Below are 21,995 nucleotides of genomic sequence, written 5' to 3' on the forward strand. Positions count from 1 at the left end.
TCCCCTCCGTTCTCCCTCCCCCGTCCTCCCTCCCGTTCTCCCTCCCCCCCCCCCGCCCGTTTCCCCCCTTCCCCGGTCCCCCCGTTCCCTTTACCCCTCTCCCCCGTTCTCCCTCCCCCGTTCCCCCCTCCCCCCAACACTTCACACCGCCCATCCACCGACCATGCTTGCTCTTTGTTTTCCTCAGTGAGCACTGGACCTTTGCTCAAATTTGGCTTCCAAATTCCTTGACTTCTCTGCCATCAAGACTACACTATTCCACTGGACTCCACCATACTGTGTCTCTGATCTGCTATTCAGCACCATGACAAGTTTCTCCCGAGATATCTTCACCGCTTTCCTCCCTCAGCCTCTGCACTGAGTGACTTCTCATCTTCCATTTCAACTCATCATGCCCTCTCTCCTCTGAGTTCACTTTCTTGTATCCCTCTCCACTCACATCCCGCCTCCCCCTCCCAACCCCACTTCCTTCTGTGTCCACCCTTACCGCTACCTTTGATGCCCTAGTCCCCATTAAAACCATTACTCTCTCTCACCCTGGTCGTTCCCTCTGGTACGGCCTTCATCTCCGCTCCTTTAAATTGAAGGGACACAGACTTGAGCATTTATGGCAGACAACTGGTTTAGCCATTCATCGCCAGACCTGACTGGACCACATAAAGCACTATCGGGTCCTGCTCTCCTCGGCCAAAACTGCTGACTATTCCAGGATCATCCTGGGATGCAGTGATAACCCCCGGCTTCTCTCCACAAGTGTTCTCTTTAACCCAGCTCCTCTACCTCCTCCACCCTCACCTCCAGCAACAAGTGTGAGGAGCTCATGGACTTTTTTGTCACTATGATTGAGACCATCTGTGGTGTATGTGCCTTTAAGAGCCCCAGGTGTGCTGTAATGCCGGTAATTGCCACTCGGGCTATATAAGCCTGTATATTGTGTATATCCGTTAGAACCCCCCCCCAGACTTTGCTTAGTAAATACCTATGAACCAACTCCTGTCTTCAGTGTCTTTATCAACACACGGACACTACACCATCTGTTCAGGTGCCTCTGCTGCTTCCTTTCCCCCATGCTAGATGATATTGTTAACGGTTCCCTTTCCGTAGGTACTGTCCCCCTCCCCTTCAAATGTGCTGTTATCATGTGCTCCAGAACTAGCCGTGCCTCGAGCCAAGCTGTTCCAGTACAGCTATAGCACTGGCATCTATCCGACAATCTGGAAAACTGCCCAGGTATGTCCTGTCCACAAAAAGCAGGACAAATCCAGCAATGCCCCCTTCCTAGTTGGAGCAAGAACATACTGGTCAAGGAAATTCTCCTGAACACATTTCAAAAATTCCTCCCCCTCCTTTCCCTTTACCCTAGCATTATCCCAATCGATATTTGGGTAATTAAAGTCCCCCAATATCACCACTCTATTGCTCTTGCATATCTCAGCGATTTCCCTGCAGATTTGCTCCTCTACCTCCCTCTCACTATTTGGAGTTGATGAAACTCAGCTCTAACTCACGACTGCCTCTTCCGATCTCTCCACTATCTGATTTCTCACACTGCTTATTTGACATCCAGTCCTGGATGAGCAGAAATACCCTCCAACTAAATATTGGGAAGACACAAGCCATTGGATCTTCGTTCCTGCCACAAACTCCGGTCCCTGGACACTAACTCCCTTTCCCTGGCCACTGTCTGAGGTTGAATCAGACTGTACACAACCTTGCTGTCATATTTGACCCTGAGATGAGCTTCCGACCACATATCCACTCCATCACCAAGACTGCCTACTTCCACCTGCTTAACATCACCTGTCTCCGCCCATGCCTCAGCTCATCTACTGCTGAAACCCTCACCCATGCCTTTGTTGCCTCTAGACTTGACTATTCCAACGCTCTCCTGGCCGGCCTCCCATCTTCCACTCTCCATAAACTTGAGCTGATCCAAAGCTCTGCTGCCTGTATCCTAACTCGCACCAAGTCCCGTTCACCCATCACCCCTGTGCTTGCTGACTTACATTGGCTCCCGGTCCAGCAACGATTTTAAAATTCTCATGCTTGTTTTCAAATCCATCCATGGTCTCACCCCTCCCTATCTCTGTAACCTCCTCCAGCCCTACAACTCTCTGAGATCTCTGCGCTCCTCCAATTTTGGCATCTTGCGCATCCCCGATTTTAATCATGCCACCATTGGTGGCCCTGCCTTCAGCTGCCAAGGTCCGAAGCTCTGGAAATTCCCCTCCAAACCTCTCCGCCTCTCTACCTCGCCTCCTTTAAGACGCTCCTTAAAACCTACCTCTTTGACCAAGCTTTTGGTCATCTGCCCTAATATTTCCTTATGTGGCTCGTGACTAATTTTGTTTGATAATGCTCCTGCGAAACGCTCCGTGGGGAGTCAGGAGGTGAGAAGTCACAGAGTACCCAGCCTCTGACCTGCTCTTGTGGCCACAGTATTTATGTGGCTGGTCCAGTTAAGTTGCTGGTCAATGGTGACCCCCAGGATGTTGATGGTAATGCCATTGAATGTCGAGGGGAAATGGTTAGACTCTCTCTTGTTGGAGTTGGTCATTGACTGGCACTTGTGTGGCGCAAATGTTACTTGTCACTTACCAACCCAAGCCTGAATGTTGTCCATATCTTGCTGCATGTGGCACGGACTGCTTCATTATCTGAGGAATTGCGAAAGGAACTGAACACTGTGCAATCATCAGCAAACATAACACTGTGCTACTGTACCCGGTGTATAATAAATTTTAAAAGCGTTCTAATGGTGAGACAGCTGTGATCCATGTGAATCTTGCTGGATGTGGCAGTTTCCAAATGCTTTGAACATCCAAGGCAAACAGTGTTAGCTTCCCAGGCACTCTGAAGGGGGAGGACGAACAGTCAGAGGTCGTGGTTCACATTGGTACCAACGACATGGGTAGAAAGAGGGATGAGGTCCTGCAAGAATTTAGGGAGCTAGGTAGCAGATTAAAAAGCAGGACCTCAAAGTTTGTAATCTCTGGATTACTCCCGGTGACATGTACTAGTGAGTATAGGAATAGGAGGATAGAGCAGGTGAATGCGTGGCTAAAGAGTTGGTGCAGGAGGGAGGGCTTTAGTTTCCTGGGTCACTGGGTCTGCTTCTGGGGAAGGTGGGACCTGTACAAGTCGGACGGGTTGCACCTGAACCGGAATGGGACCAACATCCTTGCAGGGAGGTTTGCTAGTACTGTTGGCGGGGGCGGGGTTTAAACTAACTTGGCAGGGGGATGGGATACGGAGTGGAGCTATAGTAGGGGGTGATGCACAGCCAAATATCGAGGAAAAAACAAGTCAGCCTGGAAGGCAGAGCAAATATGTAAAGGCACAAGGGAGTATGGCAAGGCTGGATGGCATTTATTTTAATGCAAGGAGTCTTGTGAGTAAGGCAGATGAATTGAAGGTGTTGGACACATGGGAGTATGATATTGTTGCTATCACAGAGACATGGTTGAGGGAGGAGCAGGACTGGCAGCTCAATATTCCGGGATATAGAATCTTCAGGCGAGACAGAGGGGGATGTAAAAGAGGAGGGGGTGTCGCAATATTAATCAAGGAGTCAATTACTGCTGTAAGGAGGGATGATATCATAGCAGGTTCCTCTAATGAGGCCATATGGGTAGAACTTAAAAACAAAAAGGGGGCAAGCACTTTGCTGGGAGTGTACTATAGGTCCACAAACAGTCAGGGGCAGATAGAGGAACAGATATGTAGGCAAATAGAAACATAGAAACATAGAAGATAGGAGCAGGAGTAGGCCATTCGGCCCTTCGAGCCTGCTCCGCCATTCAATGTGATCATGGCTGATCATCCAAATTCAGTACCCTGTCCCTGCCTTTTCCCCATATCCCTTGATCCCTTTAGCCTGGTGGCATAGTGGTTAGCACTGTTGCCTCACAGCGCCAGGGACCCGGGTTCGAATCCGGCCTCGGGTGACTGTCTGTGTGGAGTTTGCACATTCTCCCCGTGTTTGCGTGGGTTTCCTCCGGGTGCTCCGGTTTCCTCCCACAGTCCAAAGATGTGCGGGTTAGGTTGATTGGCTGTGATAAATTGACCCGTAGTGTTAGGGGGATTAAATACATGGGGTTACGGGGATCGGGTGGGATATGTGTCGGTGCAGGCTCGATGGGCTGAAATGGCCTCTATCTGCACTGTGGGGTTTCTGTGATTCTGTGATTCTGTGAAATATATCCAACTCTTTCTTGAATATATTTAATGAACTAGCCTCCACCGCCCTCTGTGGCAGAGAATTCCACAGGTTCACCACTCTCTGAGTGAAGAAATTCCTCCTCATTTCAGTCCTAAATGGCTTACCCCTTATCCTTAGACTATGACCCCTGGTTCTGGACTCCCCAGCCATCAGAAACATCCTTCCTGCATCTAGTCTGTCCAGACCTGACAGAATTTTATAGGTTTCGATGAGATCCCCTCTCAATCTTCTAAACTCCAGTGAGTATAAGCCCAATCGACCTAATCTCTCCTCATATGTCATTCCTGCCATCCCAGGTATCAGCCTGGTGAATCTTCGCTGCACTCCCTCCATGGCAAGAACGTCCTTCCTCAGGTAAGGTGACCAAAACTGCACACAATACTCAAGGTGCGGTCTCACCAAGGCCCTGTACAACTGTAGCAAGACATCCTTGTTCCTGTACTCGAACCCTCTTGCTACGAAGGCCAACATACCATTTGCCTTCTTAACCGCCTGCTGCACCTGCATGCTTACCTTCAGCGACTGGTGCACAAGGACACCCAGGTCTCTTTGCACTTCTCCTTCTCCCAATCTATTGCCATTCAAATAATAATCTGCCTTCCTGTTTTTGCCACCAAAGTGGATAACCTCACATTTATCCACATTATAGTGCATTTGCCATGTTTCTGCCCAATCACCCAACCTGTCCAAATCGTACTGGAGTTTCCCGACATCCTCCTCGCAGCTTACCCTCCCGCCCAGCTTTGTGTCATCTGCAAATTTGGAGATATTACATCCAATTCCCTCGTCCAGATCATTAATATATATTGTGAACAGCTGGGGTCCTAGGACCGATCCTTGCGGTACCCCACTAGTCACTGCCTGCCACTCGGAAAACGACCCGTTTATTCCAACTCTTTGCTTTCTGTCCGCCAAACAGTTCTCTATCCAAGTCAATACCTTGCCCCCAATCCCATGTGCCTTAATTTTGTACGCTAATCTCTTGTGTGGGACCTTATCGAAAGCCTTCTGAAAGTCCAAATACACTACATCCACTGGTTCTCCCTTATCTATTTTACCAGTTACATCCTCAAAAAATTCCAGTAGATTAGTCAAGCATGATTTACCTTTTGTAAATCCATGTTGACTTTGTCCGATCCTGTCACTGCTTTCCAAGTGCTCTGCTATTACATCTTTTATAATAGACTCTAGCATTTTCCCCACTACCGATGTCAGGCTTACCGGTCTATAATTCCCCGCTTTTTCTCTACCACCTTTTTTGAATAGTGGGGTAACATTAGCTACCCTCCAATCCATGGGTACCGTTCCAGAGTCTATCGAGTCTACAGAGAAGTGTAGAAATAATAGGGTAATAATAGTAGGGGATTTCAACTTCCCCAATATTAACTGGGATAGTCAGAGTGTGAAAGGCTTAGAGGGTGCGGAATTCTTAATGTGCATCCAAGAGAGCTTTTTGAGCCAGCATGTAGAAAGTCCTACAAGAGAGGGGGCGGTACTGGACCTAATTCTAGGGAATGTAGCCGGGCAAGTGGTAGAAGTGTCAGTATGAGAGCATTTTGGTGACGGTGACCATAATTCGGTGAGATTTAAGGTAGTCATTGAAAAGGACAAAGATGGACCGGAAATAAAGGTTCTAAATTGGGGAAGGCCGATTTTAATATGATAAGGCAGGATCTGACCAAAGTGGACTGGGATCAGTTACTTGTAGGAAAATCCACATCAGAGCAGTGGGAGTCTTTCAGAAAGGAAATAGAGAGAGTACAACGCCAACATGTTCCCGTAAAGGTCAAGGGTGGGACCAACAAGCCAAGGGAACCCTGGATGTCAAGGGATATACAAGAATGGATTCGGGAAAAAAGGGAGGCTTTTGGCAGATACAAAGGACTAAAAACTGGAAGCTCTATGATGTGCCTTCAATAACCACAAAACTAGAAGTTATAGACAAACAAGTTGGCTTTTAATCACTAAGATCAGAGCTAACATCTCAACACGCCGACTGGTTCACAGGAATGAGTCATACAGATCCTGGGATCTTTATGTAAGAGAAGTCAGGGGCGGAGCCAAGACCTGGAACCTCCCAGGTTAGTCAGGAAAGAGGAAGTGAAACTATACACAGTGGGGGAGGGTAATATACATGTGTGCAAACGAATACAGGATCAAGACAAACAAATTTCATTACATTCACCCCTTCTATAGATTTAGTCCATCGGGGTGATGTTTCTTAAAAGTTGGTATAAGTGAGTCTGTCAGGAGGCTTTGCAGTTCTCAGTGATCGGCGCAAAGCCGGTTGGGGTGCCTCTAGGGGAGTGGATTCTGGTTCCTCCGCTGTCCGGGCCTCCGCAGTGTCTTCCAGGTTAAAGTTGGGTATTGATACCTCTGGGCGTCCTGTCTCTTTGTAGTGTAGGTCTTCATCGGGTAGTCTCCCATCGTTCTCTCCGCTCCCCGAGGGAGCGAGGTCTTTTATGGAAACAGTGTCCTCTCGCCCGTCAGAGTATTCGATATAGGCGTACTGAGGGTTTGCATGGAGGAGCTGTACCTTTTCCACAAGGGGGTCCGTTTTATGGCCTCTCACGTGCTTCCGCAATAGTACTGTCCCCGGAGACGTCAGCCACGCGGGTAGAGATATGCCCGAGGTGGATTTCCAGGGGAAAACGAACATCTTTTCGTGAGGGGTAGCGTTAGTGGCTGTACATAACAGAGACCTTATGGAGTGGAGCACGTCTGGGAGGACTTCCTGCCAGCGGGAGGTCGGAAGGCCTTTTGACTTTAAGGCTAACGTGACAGCCTTCCAAACAGTAGCATTCTCCCTTTCCACTTGCCCATTACCCCGGGGGTTGTAGCTAGTGGTTCTGCTAGTGGCTATCCCCTTTGAGAGCAAGAACTGGCGCAGTTCTTCACTCATAAATGACGTCCCCCTATCGCTGTGTATGTAGTTCGGCATGCCAAACATGCAGACTAGATTACAGAGACACTTGATGACCGTGGCACTGGTCATGTCTGGGCAGGGAATGGCGAAGGGGAAGCGGGAATATTCATCGATGATATTGAGGAAGTATACGTTACGGTCGGCAGAGGGAAGGGGTCCCTTGAAGTCCAGACTTAGGCGCTCGAATGGCCGTGTGGCTTTGATAAGGTGTGCACGGTCAGGCCTGGAGAAACGAGGCTTGCATTCCGCACAGATGCGGCAGGCTCTGGTCATTGCCCTGACCTCCTCGATGGAGTGGGGCAGATTGCGGGACTTTATAAAATGGTATAGTCGGGTGACCCCTGGGTGACAGAGGTCGTTGTGGAGACCCTGTAATTTGTCCGTATGAATGCTGGCACACATTCCCCGCGATAGGGCGTCTGGGGGTTCATTAAGGGCTCCCGGCCTGTACATAATATCATAGTTGAACGTGGATAGTTCGATCCTCCACCTGAGTATTTTGTCATTCTTGATTTTCCCCCTTTGTTATTAAACATGAAAGCCACCGACCGCTGGTCGGTGAGCAGGGTGAAACGTTTGCCGGCTAGGTAGTGTCTCCAGTGCCGCACTGCCTCCACTATAGCCTGTGCCTCCTTCTCGACAGAAGAGTGCCTGATTTCAGGTCCCTGAAGGGTTCGGGAGAAGAAGGCCACAGGTCTCCCAGCCTGATTGAGGGTCGCAGCTAAGGCAAAGTCTGACGCATCGCTTTCGACTTGAAAGGGAATGCTTTCGTCCACTGCACACACTGCAGCCCTTTCAATGTCCTGTTTGATACTGGTGAAAGCCTCCCGAGCTTCAGCTGATAGTGGGAAGGACGTCGATTTAATGAGGGGTCGGGCCTTATCAGAGTAATTGGGCACCCATTCGGCATAATACGAAAAAAATCCCAGGCACCTTTTTAAAGCTTTGGGATTGTGTGGCAGGGGCAGTTCCTTTAGGGGACGTAATCGGTCAGGGTCCGGTCCAATTACCCCATCTTCCACCACACAGCCGAGGATACAGAGACGGGTTGTGTTGAAGACACATTTGTCTTCGTTGTAGGTTAGATTCAGCTTTAGGGCAGTTTTTAAAAATCTCGCAAGATTTAGATCGTGGTCTTGCTGGTTGTGCCCGCAGATAGTGACATTGTCCAGATAGGGGTAGGTAGCTTGTAGTTTATTCTCGTCAACCATGCGGTCCATCTCACGTTGGAAGACCGAGACCCCATTTGTTACTCCGAAGGGCACTCTGAGAAAATGGTAGAGGCGCCCGTTCGCCTCGAAGGCGGTGTATGGGCGGTCCTCTGTTCTAATGGGGAGCTGGTGATACGCGGATTTGAGGTCGATAGTCGAGAAGACTCGGTATTGCGCAATCTGGTTGACCATTTCTGATATGCGGGGTAAAGGGTAGGCGTCCAGCTGGGTATAAATATTAACAGTCTGGCTGTAGTCAATTACCATCCGTTTCTTTTCGCTATTTTTAACTATGACTACTTGGGCACGCCACGGACTGGTGCTGCATTCAATAATGCCTTCCCGCAGGAGTCTGTCCACTTCCGCCTTGATAAAGTGTCTGTCTTCCAGACTGTACCGTCTACTTTTGGTCGCTATGGGCCTACAGTTCGGAGCGAGATTAGCGAATAAAGAGGGCGGGCTAATTTTTAAGGTTGATAGGCCACAGACTGTGAGTGGCGGCTGGGACCTGCCATATGCTAGCGTGACACTTTCGTGGTGGCACTGGAAGTCCAGGCCCAAGATTACATTAACACAGAGTTCTGGCATCACGAGGAGTTTTAAATCCTTGTAGTCCGTGCCTTTTACAGTCAGTGTTACCACACAGTAGCCCAAAATGTCCGAAGTGTGGGGCTTAGCAGCCATAGCAATTCTGCTCCGTGTAGGGGTTACCGTTAATGAGTGCCGCCGTACCAGGCTAGGGTGGATAAAACTCTCAGTACTCCCACAGTCAATTAAACATTTCGTTAAATTCCCGTTTACCTGTATGTCCATCATGGATTTTGTCAACGGGTGTGGCCTGGATTGATCCACCGTGATCGAAGCCACTGTTGGGCCCTGGGCGGCCGTTGAGTCGGGAAAAGATGGCGGATCCCAAGATGGCGGCCCGCACGGCACGCACGAGGCGGTGACGGAGTTGGAAATCGGATTCCCCCTGCAGACTTTGCTAAAATGCCCCTTTTTCTTACATTTGAAGCATGTAGCGTCCTTCGCTGGGCATCGTTGTCTGGGGTGCTTGGCCTGGCCGCAGAAGTAGCATTTTGGGCCTCGAGACATTGCCGCTGTAGTAGGACTCCTGGGTGAACTTCTGTGTGGGGACTCCGGCGGTGTAGAGCTGGTCTGAGACCTGGATGGGGAAGATGGCTGATTCCAAGATGGCGGCCCGCTCGGTACGCACGAGGCAGTGAGGGCCGCATGGCCGGAAGAATAAGAGTCAGAGTTTTTCTGGGCCACGTCCAGCGATCGCGCAGTGGCCACTGCCTTTTTTAAGTCCAGGACCTCCTTCTCCAGCAGTCTCTGCCGGATATAATTCGATTTGAGGCCCGTGATGAAGGAATCGCGGACCAATTCGTCAGAGTACATGTTGGCTGTCACGGCCTTGCAGTTACAGTCCCGGACCAAGTCCTTTAGGCCCTGTAAGAAATCGTCCATTGATTCCTCTGGTCGCTGCCTGCGTGTAGCCAGCAGATGTCTGGCGTACACTTCGTTTACCGGCCTCTGGTATTGGGCCTTCAGGATAGTGATGGCCTCCGTGTAAGAGGTGGCGTCCCAGATGAACGAATAAATCCGATGCCTAACGCGAGTAGTCAGTAGACTCAGTTTATCTACCTCGCTAGCGGATGAGGCCCCCGCGAAGAGTTCGAAGCATTTGAGCCAGTGTCCAAATTGATTTGATGCTTCAGAATGTGGATCCAAGTCCAGATGCTCTGGTTTTAGGAGTCGATCCATCCTAGTATTCTTTAGTGATTAAAATTGATGTGCCTTCAATAACCACAAAACTAGAAGTTATAGACAAGTTGGCTTTTAATCACTAAGATCAGAGCTAACATCTCAACACGCCGACTGGTTCACAGGAATGAGTCATACAGATCCTGGGATCTTTATGTAAGAGAAGTCAGGGGCGGAGCCAAGAGCCAAGACCTGGAACCTTCCAGGTTAGCCAGGAAAGAGGAAGTGAAACTATACACAGTGTGGGGGAGGGTAATATACATGAGTGCAAAACGAATACAGGAAATACAGGATCAAGACAAACAGATTTCATTACACTCTAGAGGAGTATGGAAAGTGCAGGGGGGTACTTAAAAAAGAAATTAGAGCGAAGAGGGGGCATGAAAAAACACTGGCGGGCAAAATAAAGGAAAATCCCAAGGTGTTTTATAAGTATATTAAGAGCAAGAGGATACCCAGGGAAAGAGTAGGGCCCATTAGGGACCAAAGTGGCAATCTGTGTGCAGAGCCGGAAGATGTGGTGAGGTTCACTATGGAGAAGGACGATGTAGGCATAGAAATCAGGCAGGTGGATTGTGATATACTTGAACAAATTAGTATTGAGAGGAAGGAGGTACTTGCGGTTTTAGTGGGCTTAAAAGTGGATAAATCCCCAGGCCCTGACGAGATGTATCCCAGGCTGCTCTGTGAGGCAAGGGAGGAGATTGCAGGGGCTCTGACACAAATTTTCAGAACCTCCCTAGCCACAGGGGAGGTGCCAGAGGAAGGAGAACAGCTAACTTAGTACCATTATTCAAGAAGGGTAGTAGGGATAAACCAGGGAAACATAGAAGATAGGAGCAGGAGTAGGCCATTCAATGAGATCATGGCTGATCATCCAAACTCGGTACCCTGTCCCTGCCTTCTCCCCAGATCCCTTGATCCCTTTAGCCTTAAGAAATATATCCAACTCCTTCTTGAATATATTTAATGAATTGGCCTCAACTGCCTTCTGTGGTAGAGAATTCCACAGGTTCACCACTCTCTGGGTGAAGAAATTCCTCCTCATCTCTGTCCTAAATGGCTTACCCCTTATCTTTAGACTGTGACCCCTGGTTCTGGACTCCCCGGCCATCAGGAACATCCTTCCTGCATCTAGTCTGTCTAGTCCTGTTAGAATTTTATAAGTTTCAATGAGATCCCCTCTCATTCTTCTAAACTCCAGCGAGTATAAGCCTAATCGACCTAATCTCTCCTCATACGTCATTCCTGCCATCCCAGGTATCAGTCTGGTGAATCTTCGCTGCATTCCCTCCATGGCAAGAACATCCTTCCTCAGATAAGGTGACCAAAACTGCACGCAATACTCAAGATGTGGTCTCACCAAGGCCCTGTACAACTGCAGCAAGACATCCTTGTTCCTGTACTCGAATCCTCTCGCTACGAAGGCCAACATACCATTTGCCTTCTTAACCGCCTGCTGCACCTGCATGCTTACCTTCAGCGACTGGTGCACAAGGACACCCAAGTCTCGTTGCACTTCCCCTTCTCCCAATCTATTGCCGTTCAGATAATAATCTGCCTTCCTGTTTTTGCCACCAAAGTGGATAACCTCGCATTTATCTACATTATAATGCATCTGCCCAATCACCCAACCTGTCCAAATCATACTGGAGTATCTCTGCATCCTCCTCGCAGCACACACGCCCACCCAGCTTTGTGTCGTCTGCAAACTTGGAGATATTACATCTAGTTCCCTTGTCTAGATCATTAATATATACTGTGAGTAGCCGGGGTCCTAGCACCGATCCCTGCGGTACCTCACTAGTCACTGCCTGCCACTCGGAAAAAGACTGGTTTATTCCAACTCTTTGCTTCCTGTCTGCCAACCAGTTCTCTATCCAAATTAGTACCTTACCCGCAATCCCATGTTCTTTAACTTTGCACGCCAATCTCTTATGCGGGACCTTATCAAAAGTCTTCTGAAAGTCCAAATACACCACATTCACTGGTTCTCCCTTATCTATTCTACCAGTTACATCCTCAAAAAATTCCAGTAGATTAGTCAAGCATGTGGGAAATCAGGGACACTTCCTGTGTCTCTGACGACCATGTGTGCGGGAAGTGTATCCAGCTGCAGGGAATTACAGGTCAGTGAGCCTAACATCAGTGGTAGGGAAATTATTGGAAAAAATTCTGAGGGACAGAATTAGTCTTCACTTGGAGAGGCAAGGATTAATCAAGGATAGTCAGCATGGCTTTGTCATGGGGAGATCATGTCTAACCAATTTGATTGAATTTTTTGAGGGGGTGACTAGGTGTGTGGATGAGGGTAGTGCAGTTGACGTAGTCTAAATGGACTTCAGTAAGGCTTTTGACAAAGTCCCACATGGGAGACTGGTCAAGAAGGTAAAAGCCCATGGGATCCAGGGCAATTTGGCAGATTGGATCCAAATTTGGCTTAGTGGCAGGAGGCAGAGGGTGATGGTCGAAGGTTGTTTTTGTGACTGGAAGCCCGTGTCCAGTGGTGTACCGCAGGGATCGGTGCTGGGTGCTTTGCTGTTTGTAGTGTACATTAATGATTTAGATATGAATGTAGGAGGTATGATCAGTAAGTTCGCAGATGACACACAAATTGGTGGAGTGGTAAATAGCGAGGAGGGAAGCCTCAGGCTACAGGACGATATAGACGGGTTGGTTAGATGGGCAGAACAGTGGCAAATGGAATTTAACCCTGAAAAGTGTGAGGTGATGCATTTTGGGAGGACTAACAAGGCAAGGGAATACACAATGAATGGTAGGACCCTAGGAAGAACAGAGGATCAGAGGGACCTTGGTGTGCATGTACATAGATCCCTGAAGGCAGCAGGACAGGTAGATAAGGTGGTTAAAAAGGCATATGGGATACTTGCTTTCATTAGCCGAGGCATAGAATATAAGAGCAGGGAGGTTATGATGGAGCTGTACAAAATGCTAGTTAGGCCACAGCTGGAATCGTGTGTGCAGTTCTGGTCGCCACACTACAGGAAGGATGTGATTGCATGAGGCATCTGGCATTATTCTCTGACTATATAAGCTGTGTCTTTATGCATCTCTTCACTTCACCTGACGAAGGAGCAGCGCTCCGAAAGCTTGTGATTTCAAATAAAAGTGTTGGACTATAACCTGGTGTTGTGTGACTTCTTAATATTATACGATAGTGTGACCTGGGACTTGTAACAGTAAAATCCCTCGCTGTGTGTACTAGATTCTGGGATCTTGCACTGCCCCATATGCATGTCTCTTATCTTCCAGCAGGTGAAGTGATCCTAACTCCAGTGAGACAAACCAACGATCTAGGTTACTTTACATCAAATACACAACTAACACTCATAATATCAAAAATTATAAAATACAGTAACTAGGCTGTTGATATAACTAAAGTAAATGCAAAAGATTCCATCCCACTGATGTCCTGGCCATCAGAACATGAGGAGTCCATTCGGCCCCTCGAGCCTGCTCCGCCATTCAGTTAGATCATGACTGATCTGTATCTTAACTCCATTCACCTGCCTTTGTTCCATATTCCTTGATACCCTTAACTAATAAAAGATCTATCGCTCTCAGTCTTTAAATCTCAAATTGAGCCCCAGCACCCACAGCCTTTTGGGGGAGAGAGTTCCAGATTTCCACTGCACTTTGTGTGAAGAAGTGCTTCTTGATTTCACTGCTGAACGGCCTGGCTCTAATGTTAAGGTTATGCCCAATTTTTCTGGATTCCCCCATCAGAGGAAGTACGTTCTCTCTCTCTCCCCATCAACTCCTTTTGTCACCTTAAACACCTGAATTAGATCACCCCTTCATCTTCTATACTGAAGGGAATACACACCTAATCTATGCAACCTGTAGATTCATTGACAGCGATTGATTGCTATGATTAGTCAACAACTCCATTATAGAAACATAGAAGATAGGAGCAGGAGTAGGCCATTCGGCCCTTCGAGCCTGCTCCGCCATTCAACGAGATCATGGCTGATCATCCAAACCCTAGCACCCGGTCCCTACACCGACAGCCATTATCATTGTATTATGTCAGTGCCAGGATGGTAGAAGGCGAACTCGATGGACCTTGGTCTTTTCAGCTAGCAATCCCTATGTTCCCAAGAAATACTTTTTAAAACTTTTTTTTTTAGGATGTTGTGCACAGCTAAAACCGGGGTGACTCTTTGCTTTCTGAGGTGTACATCATGAACTTGCCTGCTCTTCATTTTTCTTGTTTCTTAAACCTCAACTTCTCTCAATAGCCCCTGTCGCTAACAGATTTCCCACTGAGCACAGAGTTTGGTAGAGAAGCCCAATGCTATTGCGAAAGAAGAAAGGTTCTTTTCCTGCTGGTCATCGTCTTCATTTATTAAATCCTAGAAATTCTTGGGAATGGCAATTTCACCTCATTCTCGGCTGTGTGTTGGTTGTTTGGCCGATACCTCTATGACAAGCTGCAGTATCCTATTGGGCTGGTGGAATCGTGCTGGGGAGGAACACCCATTGAGGCTTGGTCTTCCAAACGAGTCCTCGACAAATGTGGACTTCCTTTCAAGTAAGTTTACAATTTACCATGTTTTTAATTCTACCTTGGTTTGATGTTTCTGTAGTACAGTTAAACAGCTCTGAAATTATTTCAAATAAATCAGTTTCCCATTTCACAATGAAGAAAGGATGGAACGAGGGAGGCGATTGGCCCAAATCTTTCTTAGACAATGTACAATGGCAAACAAGAAAAAGCAACTGCCCAATCTAGCCTGTCCCCAAAACGCTGTTCCACAATCGTCCACCAATAACCCCAAACACTTTACACAGCGCTCGTGCAACACTTTACACAGCAGCCGCGCAACACTTCCTGCAGTGCCCACGCAACACTTTACATGGTGTCCGCGCAACAGTTTCCACAGCGTCCACACAACACATTACATGGCGCCCGTGCAACATTCTGCACAGCACCCGTGCAACATTCTGCACAGCACCCACGCAACACACCGCACGGCGCCTGCGCAACACTCTGCACAGCACCCGCGCAACACGGCACAGCGCCCACGCAACACGGCACAGCGCCCGCGCAACGCTGCACAGCACCCGCGCAATGCTGCACAGCACCCGCGCAACACACTGCACAGTGCCCGCATAACACACTGCCCGCATAACACACTGCACAGTGCCTGCATAACACACTGCCCGCATAACACACTGCACAGCGCCCGCATAACACACTGCACAGCGCCCGCATAACACACTGCACAGCGCCCGCATAACACACTGCACAGCGCCTGCACAACACACTGCACAGGGCCCGCACAACACACTGCACAGGGCCCGCACAACACACTGCACCGGGCCCGCACAACACACTGCACAGGGCCCGCACAACACACTGCACAGGGCCCGCACAACACACTGCACCGGGCCCGCACAACACACTGCACAGGGCCCGCACAACACACTGCACAGGGCCCGCACAACACACTGCACAGGGCCCGCACAACACACTGCACTGGGCCCGCACAACACACTGCACAGGGCCCGCACAACACACTGCACAGGGCCCGCGCAACGCTGCACAGCACCCGCGCAACACACTGCACAGTGCCCGCATAACACACTGCCCGCATAACACACTGCACAGTGCCTGCATAACACACTGCCCGCATAACACACTGCACAGCGCCCGCATAACACACTGCACAGCGCCCGCATAACACACTGCACAGCGCCCGCATAACACACTGCACAGCGCCTGCACAACACACTGCACAGGGCCCGCACAACACACTGCACAGGGCCCGCACAACACACTGCACAGGGCCCGCACAACACACTGCACCGGGCCCGCACAACACACTGCACAGGGCCCGCACAACACACTGCACAGGGCCCGCACAACACACTGCACAGGGCCCGCACAACACACTGCACTGGGCCCGCACAACACACTGCACAGGGCCCGCACAACACACTGCACAGGGCCCGCACAACACACTGCACAGGGCCCGCACAACACACTGCACAGCGCCCGCACAACACACTGCACAGCGCCTGTGCAAAGATTTACTAGAATGATTCCCGGTACGAGGGCTTCAGCTACGTGGAGAAGCTGGGGTTGTTCTTCTTACAGCAGTGTAGGTTAAGAGGAGATTTGATAGAGATGTTCAAAATCATGAAGTGTTCAGATAGAGTAAATAAAGAGAAACTATTTCGAGTGGCTGAAGGGTCGGTAACCAGAGGGCACAGATTTAAGGTGATTGGCAAAAGAACCAGTGGTGAGTTGAGGAGGACTTTATTATGATCTGGAATGCATTGCCTGAAGGGTGGCGGAAGCAGATTCAATAGTAATTTTCAAAAGGGAATTGGATAAATACTTGAAAAGGAAAAATTTGCAGGGCTATGGAGAAAGAACAAGGGAGTGGGACTAATTGGAGAGCTCTTTGAAAAAGCCAGCACAGGCACGATGGGCTGAATGGCCTCCTTCTGTGCTGTATGATTCTGTGTTCTTTGGGTAGCTTCAAAGGTGACTGTGCAGCAGCAAGAGAGTGTATTGCAGTGGGGAGGAGTGGAGCCAAGCAACAGCAGAGACAGTCATGGACAGCATCTGAGCGGTTTTACACTGGATATCCTAGCTGGGATCTGTGTCAGTGATTGATCCTGTGAGCAGATCTTGCATCCCCTACAACAGTAGTAAAAACTGTACCTTAACCCTCCCACCACTAACCATCGTTACCAGTACCTTAAACCCCTCCACTAACCATCGTTACCAGTACCTTAAACCCCTCCACTAACCATCGTTACCAGTACCTTAAACCCCTCCACTAACCATCGTTACCAGTACCTTAAACCCCTCCACTAACCATCGTTACCAATACCTTAAACCCCTCCACTAACCATCGTTACCAGTACCTTAAACCCCTCCACTAACCATCGTTACCAGTACCTTAAACCCCTCCACTAACCATCGTTACCAGTACCTTAAACCCCTCCACTAACCATCGTTACCAATACCTTAACGCCCTCCACTAACCATCGTTACCAGTACCTTAACGCCCTCCACTAACCATCGTTACCAGTACCTTAACCCCCTCCACTAACCATCGTTACCAGTATCTTAACCCTCCCACCACTAACCATCGTTACCAGTACCTTAAACCCCTCCACTAACCATTGTTACCAGTACCTTAAACCCCTCCATTAACCATTGTTACCAGTACCTTAACCCTCCCACCACTAACCATCGTTACCAGTACCTTAACACCCTCCAATAACCATCGTTACCAGTACCTTAACCCTCCCACCACTAACCATCGTTACCAGTACCTTAACGCCCTCCACTAACCATCGTTACCAGTACCTTAACGCCCTCCACTAACCGTCGTTACCAGTATCTTAACCCTCCCACCACTAACCATCGTTACCAGTACCTTAACGCCCTCTACTAATCATCGTTACCAGTACCTTAACGCCCTCCACTAATCATTGTTACCAGTACCTTAACGCCCTCCACTAACCATCGTTACCAGTACCTTAACCCCCTCCACTAACCATCATTACCAGTATCTTACCCCCTCCAACTACTAACCATCATTACCAGGACCTTAACCCCCTCCACTAACCATCGTTAACAGTACCTTAAACCTCCCACCATTAACCATCGTTACCAGTACCTTAAACCCCTCCACTAACCATCATTACCAGTACCTTAACCCCCTCCACTAACCATTGTTACCAGTACCTTAAACCTCCCACCACTAACCATCGTTACCAGTATCTTAACTCTCCCACCACTAACCATCGTTACCAGTACCTTAATGCCCTCCACTAACCATCGTTATCAGTATCTTAACCCTCCCACCACTAACCATCATTACCAGTATCTTAACCTTCCCACCACTAACCATCGTTACCAGTACCTTAAACCTCCCACCACTAACCATCGTTACCAATACCTTAAACCTCCCCCTCCATTAACCATCGTTACCAGTACCTTAACGCCCTCCACTAACCATCGTTATCAGTATCTTAACCCTAACCCTAACCCTAACCATCGTTACTAATATCTTAACCCCTCCAACTACTAACCATCATTACCAGTACCTTAAACCTCCCACCACTAACCATCGTTACCAGTACCTTAACCCTCCCCCTCCGCTAACCATCGTTGCCAGTACCTTAACCCCTCTCCCTCCACTAACCATCATTACCAGTACCTTAACCCCTCCCATCCGACAACTGAAGAACAACAAGGCCTCAGGAGCAGATGGAATCCCCGCCGAAGCACTAAAACATGGTGGAGAAGCACTATTGGCGTGAATACATGAACTAATTTCTCTTATTTGGAAGGAGGAGAGCATGCCAGGGGATCTCAGGCGCCGTAATCATGACCATCTTCAAGAAAGGTGACAAGTCCGATTGCGGTAATTACAGAGGAGTCTCCCTGCTGTCTGCCACAGGGAAAGTCATCGCAAGAATCCTCCTCAATCGCCTTCTCCCAGTGGTTGAAGAGCTCCTCCCAGAGTCGCAGTGCGGATTCCGCCCACTAAGGGACACATGGACATGATCTTCACCGCGCATCACAAGAGAAATGCAGGGAACAGCACCAACTGCTGTACATGGCCTTCTTTGGCCTCACAAAGGCCTCCGACACCATCAACCGTGAAGTATTATGGAGTGTTCTCCTCAAATTTGGCTGCCCTCAAAAGTTTGTCACCATCCTCCGCCTGCTTCACGACGACATGCAAGCTGTGATCCTGACCAATGGATCCACCACAGACCCAATTCACGTACGAACCGGGGTCAAGCAAGGCTGTGTCATCGCACTTCTCGATCTTCCTGGTTGCAATGCTCCATCTCACCCTCAGTAAGCTCCCCGCTGGAGTGGAGTTAATCTACAGAACAAACGGGAAACTGTTCAACTTCCGTCGCCTCCAGTCCAGATCCAAGGTTGTCCCATCCTCTGTCATCGAATTACAGTATGCAGACAACGCTTGCATCTGCGCACACTCTGAGGCCGAACTCCAAACCATCGTCAACACCTTCACCAAAGCGTACAAGAGCATAGGTCTTACACTAAACATCCGTAAGACAAAGGTCCTCTACCAACCTGCTCCCACCACACAGTGCTGCTCCCCGATGATCAAAATCCATGACGAGGCCTTGGACAATATGGACCACTTTCCATACCTCGGGAGCCTACTGTCAACAAGGGCAGACGTCGATGATGAAGTCCAACACCGCCTTCAGTGTGCCAGTGCAGCCTTTGGTCGCCTGAGGAAGAGAGTGTTTGAAGACCAGGACCTCAAACCCGGCACTAAGCTCATGGTCTACAGAGCGGTAGTGATACCCCACCCTCCTGTATGCTTCAGAGACATGGACAGCAGGCACCTCAAAGCACTGGAGAGGTACCACCAACACTGCCTCCGCAAGATCCTGCAAATCCAATGGCAAGATAGGCGCACCAACGTCTGTGTTCTTGCTCAGGCCAACATCCCCAGCATCGAAGCTTTGATCACGCTCGATCAGCTCCGATGGACGGGCCACATCGTCCGCATGCCTGATACGAGACTCCCAAAACAAGCGCTCTACTCGGAGCTCTGGCACGGCAAGAGAGCCCCAGGTGGGCAGAGGAAACGCTTCAAGAACACACCCTCAAAGCCTCCTTGAAAAAGTGCAACATCCCCACCGACACCTGGGAATCCCTGGCCCAAGACCGCACAAAGTGGAGGAGAAGCATCAGGAAAGGCGCCAAACACCTCGAGTCTCTTCGTCGGGAGCAAGCGGAAGCCAAGCGCAGACAGCGCAAGGAGCGCACATCAACCCAAGTACCCCACCCACCCACCCCTTCAACCACCGTCTGCCCCACCTGTGACAGAGCCTGTAGGTCCTGCAGGAAGACATCAACTGGTGCTAAATCAATACTTGGTTTGCTTATGAACTGTTTACTAGTTTCTTTTTAACTGTTTAAAATGCTTAGGAAATTGCTGCTTGCAGATTATTCTGATATAGCTACCTTCCTACTGTATAACAACAGAAAACGCTGGAAAAACTCAGCAGGCCAGGCAACATCCGTGGAGAGAGAAACAGAGTTAACGTTTCAGGTCGAAACCCTTCGTCAGAACTGAGAAAAAAGCAGGAAATGAAACAGATTAAAAGGCCAGTTTGGGGGCTGGGAAATGGGGGAGGGGATGAAAGAACAAAAGGGAAGGTCTGGGAGGTGAAGAGACATTGAGAGATATTCAAGGCGAGACGAGATGGTAATAGGACAGGTAAAGAGACAAAAGATGGCTCGAGATGAAGTGTGAAATGCGCTGGCAGAGTGAGAGACAGCTGCCATGTGGGAGAGAGAAAAAGGAAAAGGCACAAACCAAAAGTGTGGATAAAAAATATATAAAAATATAATAGGGGCCGAGGTTATGATCTGAAATTGTTGAACTCGATATTGAGTCCGGAAGGCTGTAAAGTGCCTAATCGGAAGATGAGGTGCTGTTCCTCGAGCTTACGTTGAGCTTCCGTGGAACAATGCAAGAGGCCGCGGTGAGGTCTGAGTGGGAATGGAGCGGTGAATTAAAATGACAGGCGACCGGAAGCTCGGGGTCACCCTTACGGACTGAACGGAGGTGTTCTGCAAAGCGGTCACCCAATCTGCGTTTGGTCTCCCCAATGTTGAGGAGACCACATCGTGAGCAGCGAATACAGTATACTAGATTGCAAGAAGTACAAGTAAATCGCTGTTTCACCTGGAAGGGGTGTTTGGGGCCCTGGACAGTGGGGAGGGGGGAGGTACAAGGGCAGGTGTTGCATCTCCTGCGCTTGCATGGGAAGGTGCCGGGCGAAGGGGAAGGGGTGCTGGGGGTGATAGAGGAGTGGACTAGGGTGTCTCGAAGGGAGCGGTCCCTACGGCATGCTGAAAGGGGAGGGGAAGATGCGTTTGGTGGTGGGATCACGTTGGAGGTGGCGGAAATGGCGGAGGATGATCCATTGAATGTGGAGGCTGGTGGGGTGAAAGGTGAGAAGGGGAACCCTATCGTGGTTCCGGGAGGGAGGGGCAGGGGTGAGAGCAGAAGTGCGGGAGATAGAACGGACACGGTCGAGGGCCGTGTCAACCACGGTAGAGGGGAATCCTTGGTTGAGGAAAAAGGAAGACATGTCGGAAGCACTGGTGTGGAAGGTGGCATCATCAGAGCAGATGCGGCGGAGATGGAGAAACTGGGAGAATGGAATAGAGTCCTTACAGGAGGCGGGGTGGGAGGAAGTGTAGTCCAGGTAGCTGTGGGAGTCAGTGGGCTTGTAGTGAATGTTGGTCAATAACCTATCCCTAAAGATGGAGACGGAGAAGTCGAGGAAAGGGAAGAGTCGGAGATGGACCATGTGAAGGTGAGGGAAGGGTGGAAATTGGAAGCAAAGTGAATGAAATTGTCTAGTTATGGGCGAGAGCAGGAAACGGCACCGATACAGTCATCAATGTACCAGAAAAAGAGGTGAGGGAGGGACCTGAGTAGGACTGGAACAAAGAGTGTTCCACATATCCCACGAAAAGGCAGGCATAGCTAGGACCCATGCGGGTACCCATAGCAACACCTTTAATTTGGAGGAAATGAGTGGAGTCAAAGGAGAAGTTGTTCAATGTGAGAACAAGTTCAGCCAGGCGGAGGAGGGTGGTGGTGGATGGGGACTGGTTGGGCCTCCGTTCAAGGAAGAAGCGGAGCGCCGTCAGGCCATCCTGGTGGGGGATGGAGGTGTAGAGGGATTGTACGTCCATGGTGAAAAGGAGGCGGTTGGGGCCAGGAAACTGTTAAAGTGGCGGAGGGCGTCAGAAGAGTCGCGGATGTAGGTGGGAAGAGACTGGACAAGGGGAGAAAAGATAGAGTCGAGA

General features: G+C 49.4%; 1 protein-coding gene across 1 annotated transcript in view; it reads left to right on the plus strand.

Moving 5' to 3' along the window:
* Positions 1-21,995, plus strand: part of siae (sialic acid acetylesterase) — a 123,295-nt gene that overhangs the window by 57,148 nt on the left and 44,152 nt on the right. The window contains exons 5-6 of the mRNA XM_085968239.1: positions 14,389-14,428; positions 14,507-14,681. Coding sequence (XP_085824365.1) covers positions 14,389-14,428; positions 14,507-14,681 — 215 coding nt within the window. The remainder of the gene's footprint in view (positions 1-14,388; positions 14,429-14,506; positions 14,682-21,995) is intronic.

The sequence above is a fragment of the Somniosus microcephalus genome, chromosome 26 (assembly GCF_052327205.1).
Source record: "Somniosus microcephalus isolate GS21.2 chromosome 26, FLI_Smic_1.0, whole genome shotgun sequence".
Taxonomy (NCBI): domain Eukaryota; kingdom Metazoa; phylum Chordata; class Chondrichthyes; order Squaliformes; family Somniosidae; genus Somniosus; species Somniosus microcephalus.